Consider the following 7,213-nt stretch of genomic DNA (forward strand, 5'->3'; position numbering starts at 1 on the left):
AGAAAATGAACATTTTTTTTTTTGAGTCAATTGAAGTCTTTTTCCACCATAGTATCTCTATGTTATTATGACGAAAGCCCTCCAACAAATTGTAAGCTTGTGAATTATTTTTTTATCCATATGAACCACAAAGGCAGTAGAAAGAAGGAGAGGGTAGACCTGTGACCTATCGTTCATAGCACCTCAATCTTAACTATTACGCTAAAACATCCTTAATTGAGCTTGTGAATTGTTTTTTTAAATCCATATGAGCCGCGAAGGCGATACAAAGTACAAAAAAAGAGAAAGGGATTCGAACCTGTGACTTATCGTTCACAGCACCTTAATCTTAACCACTAAATTAAGACATCCTTGTGAATATGGTATGTAATATGTATATCTAGAATATGAACCAATATTCCAAAAAAACAAAGTTGCATGATCTTGCCGTGCATCCCTTGTAAGACTTGAAAAATCAAAGACTCATACTTGGACCGTCGTCTCTTTGGACCAGTTCTATTTTTTAATAAATGAAATAAAGTTAATCTGCCAAATCTACTGGTATACATCCTATTCAACATTTCAAATAAAGAGTTCCACATGACCTTCTAAACAATGGTTTGATTGCATGACCAAATTCATGCATCATAAGTACTTTGGATGGCTGTCTTATAGTCTTAGATTATGGAAGCAAAACGTGTACTTCCTCCAACATAATAACTGTAACAAATGGGTATTATTTATGAGGTATAAAATATTCATTTGTTGCAGTTATGTTGTTACGGAGGAAGTAAAACAAAGATGCGATTAATTAATTCAATATCTATGATCATTCAGATTATACTGTTTTTGCTTCTTTTTTTTTATACAAGTCTCTTGATTTGCCTACTTTGATTATTTGGAAAATGAACAGGAAATGTAAACTTCAAATTTATGTACATTCTCTCTAATAACGAATTATGTACATTCTATAAACAGGTATAAATAATCATGAAAAATGATCAATATAAAAAGAATGTCAAAACACAATCAAATTGCTTGATTTCTCTTTCAATCTGATCCAATGGATAGTTCAATACTGGAAATACTACCATGACTATCATCACAAAGGGTTAAAGCGCGCTCCAAATTGCTTACAATATCCGCCATTGTTGGCCTGTCTTTCCCCTCCAAATGCACACAATGTAATGCAGTATAAGCAACAAGCTCAACCGCCTCTATTTCGTTCGTTTCAGGCAGTCCTACTCTCTGATCCAAAATTTTCACCAGTTCTCCAGCCAAAATTGCTGGAACCGCGAAATCTACCACACTAGTTGGATCTCCATCACCATTGTTGCTCCTGAATATTGCTCGTTTTCCTGTTAGAAGCTCAAGCAATACAACACCAAGACCATAAACATCACTCTTGGCAGTTAACACATTCAAGCCATAGTACTCAGGATCAATATACCCAACTGTTCCAGCTGCCTTTGTTGGCCTCAAATCCTGATCAGATTCGGGACCCATCAAAGACAGTCCGAAATCAGACACTCTCGCAGTCCAATCAGAATCTAGCAGAATGTTTGAGGACTTGATGTCCCTATGGATTATAGGCGGAACTGCATAGTTGTGTAGGTATTCAATACCTCGAGCAGCATCTAACGCGATTTTAATCCTGATCTGCCAACCATTGATTACACTATATCCTTTCTCCACATTCTTCTTATCATGTAAATGATCATAAAGTGCCCCATTTTTCATGTAGTCATAAACCAACAACCTTTCATCGCGCTCTTCACAATACCCAACAAGCCTAACCAAATGCTTATGGTGTACCCTTGACAAGAATGATAATTCGGATTCAAATGCACTCTCCTTCTCTTGATACTTCTTAGTTCTTGGACCTGTTTCCCCTCTCTTGATTGCTACTTCCCTACCATCTACCAATTTACCCCTATATACGACACCAAAACTACCAGAACCAATCTTATTTTCCAATGAGAAGCTGTCAGTAGCATCAGCTAATTCTTGAAAGGTGAATTCTTCAGCCCTATCAGCATGTTTAGTGGATGACGTTCCACTCCTTTGTCGCCTAAATGCTAAAGACGCCTGACGCCTTAGCGTTAAGGACCTTGGAGGAGGGCTATTGCTAGAGGTATGAGCATTACTCGAACCACCTCGAGTGATTGTTGGTTGAACCGAGTTATGAATCTTCTTCCTCCCGAAACAAACACCAGTATACAAACAATAAATTATAGTGCATATTCCAGCAAATCCACCAACTGACCCAACAATGGCAAAGGCTAAAAGACCTCTTCTTAACCCCCTTGATGTTGATGGTGATGATGTTGGTGGCAAAATCGGCGAAAATGGTATTGGAGACGATGGAGGTAACAATAATGGAACTCTACAAACTTGGCAAATATTACCAGAACCAACACAAAGAGATTGAGATTCAGGATATATACCACATTCACTACACTCAGATTGAACACAAGGTCCAGGAAGAATTCTTGATAAAGGAAGTATTGTACCAAAAGAAGCATTACTCAACCATCCTGGACCCCAACACATAATGGATGAATTCCTAGTAATTAACCCACAAACAAAATTCAATCCACCAACTAAGAACTGAAAATCAACACCTTGAGTTATATTAGTTGAAAATTCACCATTACCACCCCAACAAACAACTGAACCATTAGATTGCCTAATTGCACAACTATAATTTAACCCAAGAGCCAAATTTGAAAACCCAAATGATTCATTCAAAGAAAATGGAAAATTCAATTGACCAAAATCATTTCTACCTCTACAAATTAAAAACCCAGATGAATTAAACCCACATACATGTTCTCCACCAGCTATTAAACTACTCATAGAAAAAACCCCAAATTGAGATTCAATTTCAGAAGCTAGGGTTTCATTACTACCCCAACATCTAACCCTAGAATTATTCACCAAAATCCCACAAGAAAATCCAAACCCAGATGAAATTGATTGAAACCCATTAACCCTTGATGGGATTTGATCAGAACCCATCATTCCTCTCCAACATTTAACCTCATTAGTTCCATTAACAATACCACAAACTTGATTATCTCCAACTGAAATCTCACTAAGTGGTGAAGAATTATTAAAGTAAATTCTTTTTGGAGTAAATGTAGATGAATTTGTGGTAATATTAGTATCCCAACAAAGTAAACTACTTCCTCCTGATCTAAGACCACAAAAAAAGCTTTCACCTCCAACAATGGAGTCATAAGAAATATTGGGTTGAATCAAAATCAAGCGATTATCTTTATAACATTCGATACGACGATTAACTTCACCAGAAACAATCCCACAAACTGTTGAATTTGAGGAGGAGAGAGAAAGTGTTGCACCAGAGCCTAAGCCATGGATAGTACATGGTAGAGAGAGAAAGAAGAGAGAGAAAAAAATGGCGGAAAATAATGGGTTCATAGTAAAGAAATTAGGTTAATGGAGGAAAATTTTGATGTGGGTGATTGAAATTTTTGTGTTTTCTTCATTGGAGAAAGAAGATGAAGCAATTTTTGAAGTGAGAATTTTGCAGAAGAGAAAGAAAGAAATAGTGAGAAGAAAAACAGAGGAGAAAACAAAAAAAGGTGGGATTTTTATTTTTAGTCTTTAATTTGGAGGTTTTTGTGTTTAGGAGGGAATTTAATAAATTTACGTTAGAAAGGAAATTTGGTATTATGAAATTAATTTGAGTTGACCAATGACGACTGATTACCCTTTTTTCCATGTTGTCTCTAAAACACACAAAAAAGAATTGGAAAAAGATAGTGGTTGGTGAATAACTAGTTACAAAGTTGCCCATGATTGATGGTTGTGTCTCTAGTCTCTTCCTAATGCGAATTTAGGGTTAGAGAAAAATAGTCTTGGGACGCGAGTCGGACGTCTCTTTCTGTGAGTTTTGGTCCCTGGTGAGGGATCTCTAATTGGAAGTTTCGATGGATGATGAAATTCTGGTTCGTTGTTCGGCTCTGAAAATTACGGAGGAGGAGGAGGATGTGATTGCCCTAGATAATATCTCTACCGATGTCGAAAACCCTAATATGAATTTGGCGTTAGTGGGGAAAGTGATGACGGTACGACCTTACAATTTCGAAGCCTTTAAAAGGACAATGAATCAAATATGGGCAATTAGTAAACATGCCCTATTCCGGTCGATTGAAAATGGTCTCTTTGTCATTCAATTTGCTACGCTGCGAGATAAAACGAAAGTGCTAGAAGGTAGACCCTGGACATTTGACCAACACCTGATTGCCATGGATGAAATAGAAGGAGCGCTACAACCATCTGAAATTGCACTGGATTGGAGCCCGCTATGGGTTCGTTTATATAATCTTCCGATGGATTCCAGGACGGAAAAACACGTGCGCATAATCGGCAACAACATCGGGTCCGTAATGGAAATTGATTCTGATGGGATTGACTGGGACAGTTCGGCGAGATTGAGGGTGATGGTAAATATTACAAAACCATTGCGGCGGATTATCAAAGTTCGTAACAGTAGTGGTCGAGTGGTATTAGTTGAAGTTAAATACGAGCGGTTGCCTATATTTTGTTTTGGGTGTGGGAAGATAGGACATATGGAGAAGGATTGTGATGAAGCTGTGGAGGATGAAAATGAAGGGGAGAAGCAATGGGGAGCCTGGCTCAAGGCATCACCACGAAAGGGGGGTTTGAAAAAACGAGCAGAGGCAAAAACTTTTTTAGCTAGCGCACGATCGTTGCAGTTCTCTAGACCTGTGAAAAAGGGGGTTAATGAGGGTGATGATGAACAGTGGACGAAAGGCAATGAACGGTGTGCGAAGGAATTGGCTGTGAGGAATGCTGTTACTACGGATTCTCGGATCCCGGTCGAACAACTACGGGAGGAAAGTGGACTGAGAAGCGAGGATGGAGGGAGCTTGTTAAGTGGGGAGAAGAAGTCTCCCACTGTTAATCATTCCCTTGAAGAGAGTGCTACCAGTAGGGAAGTGGTGGAGATTGGTGTTGCCAATACGGTTGGTGTGGAGGAAAGCGGGCATGGTTTAACATCCAGTAATGTAGGGATTGAAAGCTTGAAGGGTGATAATGACTTGATGCTTGGTGGGGTGGAGACTGAAGGGTCGCAGCTGCTGGCCCCTTCTTTCTCGATTGGCTGCACAACAGGTCCTTTAAAGAATCTTAAAAAGGCAGGTAGGAAGGGGTCCAGTGTTAAACTCAAAGCAAATAAAGGCGGTGGGAATGGAGGGCAGACTATGCAGGTGACCACTACTAAACCTTTGGTGGATAGGGTGGAAGGTATGGGTTCACAGGGGGGGAAACGTAAGACTATGATGGATGAATTGACGGGTTTTGAGGGGGATGATGTGACAATGGATGATGTGTATGATGCGGGAAAACGGTTGAAAACAAATGTCGAGTCTGATGGGGTTCGAGCTCCCCTGACAGTAGCGGAGGTTGGAGGTGTCCAACCCCGCGAAGAGCCATGAAAATATACAGCTGGAACTGCCAGGGCCTGGGCAACCCTCGGACAGTGAAAACTCTCCAAAACTGGGTGTGGAGGGAGAGGCCTAATATAGTTTTCTTAATGGAAACTATGATTGATTCGAAAAAACTTCAAGTTGTAAAAGAAAAGTGTGGTTTTTCGGAAGGACTTTGCTTGAGTAGTAGAGGTTTATCTGGAGGACTAGGTTTTTGGTGGATGGATCTTAACGTTCATATTATTTCATATTCGGCCCATCATATTGCAGCAGAGGTGCGAGATGATAATGATGAGGTGAGTTGGGTGGCTGTTGGTATTTATGGGTGGCCGGAAACACAAAATAAACACCTTACATGGGAGTTGATGAAGACCATTAGAAGCTCACATTCTTATCCTGTGGTTTTCTTTGGCGATTTTAACGAAATATTGAATGCATCTGAAAAAGAGGGAGGTGTGGCACGGAATGAGAGACTTATTGATGACTTTCGTGAAACGGTGGAGTTGTGTGGTGTGTATGATTTGGGCTGGCAGGGTGGTCAATATACTTGGAAGCGTGGTAATGAGGAAGGCACGATGATCCGGGAACGCCTCGACCGATTCCTAGTGAGTGACGAGTGGAATCAGCTGTTCCCTCATGCGTGGGTGCGCAACTTTCCAATATACAAAAGTGATCATGCTCCGATATTGCTGGGGACGGACGTGACTACTCACGGGCGTGGAAAGCGAAAATTATTTCATTTTGAGGCATTGTGGCTCTCAAATGCTGATTGTCAAAATATTGTGAAGGAAGCTTGGGGGGAGGAAAGGGGGAGATCCATTGCGTCGAAGGTAGCGGGGTGTGCGACGGCGTTGAGTGGCTGGGCAGCCACTACTTTTGGGGTTTTAAAAAAGAAAATTAAGCTGAAAGAGGAGGAATTACAAGTATGGCAGAATAAAAGTCCGGATGGTATAATGATGGTGAAATGTAAGGAAATTGTCGCGGAATTGGACGAACTGAATCGCCTCCATGAATCTTATTGGCACGCTAGAGCGAGAGCAAATGAGTTACGGGATGGGGATAAAAATACGAGTTATTTCCACCACAAAGCGAGCCAACGTAAAAAGCGCAATGCTATCACCAAGTTACAGAGAAGTGATGGATCGTGGTGCTCGAATGAGGAGGACATTATGCAGACAATCTCGGATTATTTCGAAGGGATTTTTTCGACTTCCATGCCCTCGGATTTTGATGAGGCTTTAGCGGGAATCTCTGTGAGAGTGGCCGAAATATCTAATGCAGCGCTTATGGCAGAGCCTACGGAGGAGGAAATTCACACGGCACTTTTTCAAATGCATCCAACCAAAGCACCTGGTGTTGACGGTATGCATGCTTTATTTTATCAAAATTTTTGGCATATTGTTGGGGATGATATTGTGAGTTATATCAAGAGCTGGTGGAAGGGTGATGCTGATCTTGATGATATTAATAAGACTTGTATTGTTTTGATCCCAAAGTGCCAAAATCCTGTTCAGATGAGTAGTTTTCGACCCATAAGCTTATGTACGGTGGTTTACAAGATAATCTCAAAAATGATGGCTAATAGACTTAAAATGTTCCTCCCTGATCTTATTTCAAAGCATCAGAGTGCTTTTGTTCCTGGGCGACTTATTACAGATAACGCAATGGTTGCTTTTGAAATTTTTCATGGCATGAAGAGGAGAGGGGATGGGAAGGGGGGATCTATGGCTTTCAAATTGGACATGAGTAAGGCGTAT

At 40.4% G+C, this 7,213-nt stretch overlaps 1 protein-coding gene across 1 annotated transcript; it reads right to left on the reverse strand.

Annotated features, from left to right (window-relative positions):
• Window positions 1-898: 898 nt before the first annotated feature.
• Window positions 899-3,654, reverse strand: LOC104903320 (putative serine/threonine-protein kinase-like protein CCR3). Its single transcript, XM_010691339.4, has one exon. The coding sequence runs from the start codon at window positions 3,421-3,423 to the stop codon at window positions 1,030-1,032; it is 2,394 nt and encodes a 797-aa protein (XP_010689641.2). The 5' UTR covers window positions 3,424-3,654; the 3' UTR covers window positions 899-1,029.
• Window positions 3,655-7,213: the final 3,559 nt, after the last annotated feature.

The sequence above is a fragment of the Beta vulgaris genome, chromosome 2, assembly GCF_026745355.1.
Source record: "Beta vulgaris subsp. vulgaris cultivar EL10 chromosome 2, EL10.2, whole genome shotgun sequence".
Classification (NCBI taxonomy): Eukaryota; Viridiplantae; Streptophyta; class Magnoliopsida; order Caryophyllales; family Amaranthaceae; genus Beta; species Beta vulgaris.

Excerpts from the sequence above, each read along its gene's own strand:
- LOC104903320 (XM_010691339.4), bottom strand. The coding sequence starts at position 3,423 with ATGAACCCATTATTTTCCGCCATTTTTTTCTCTCTCTTCTTTCTCTCT.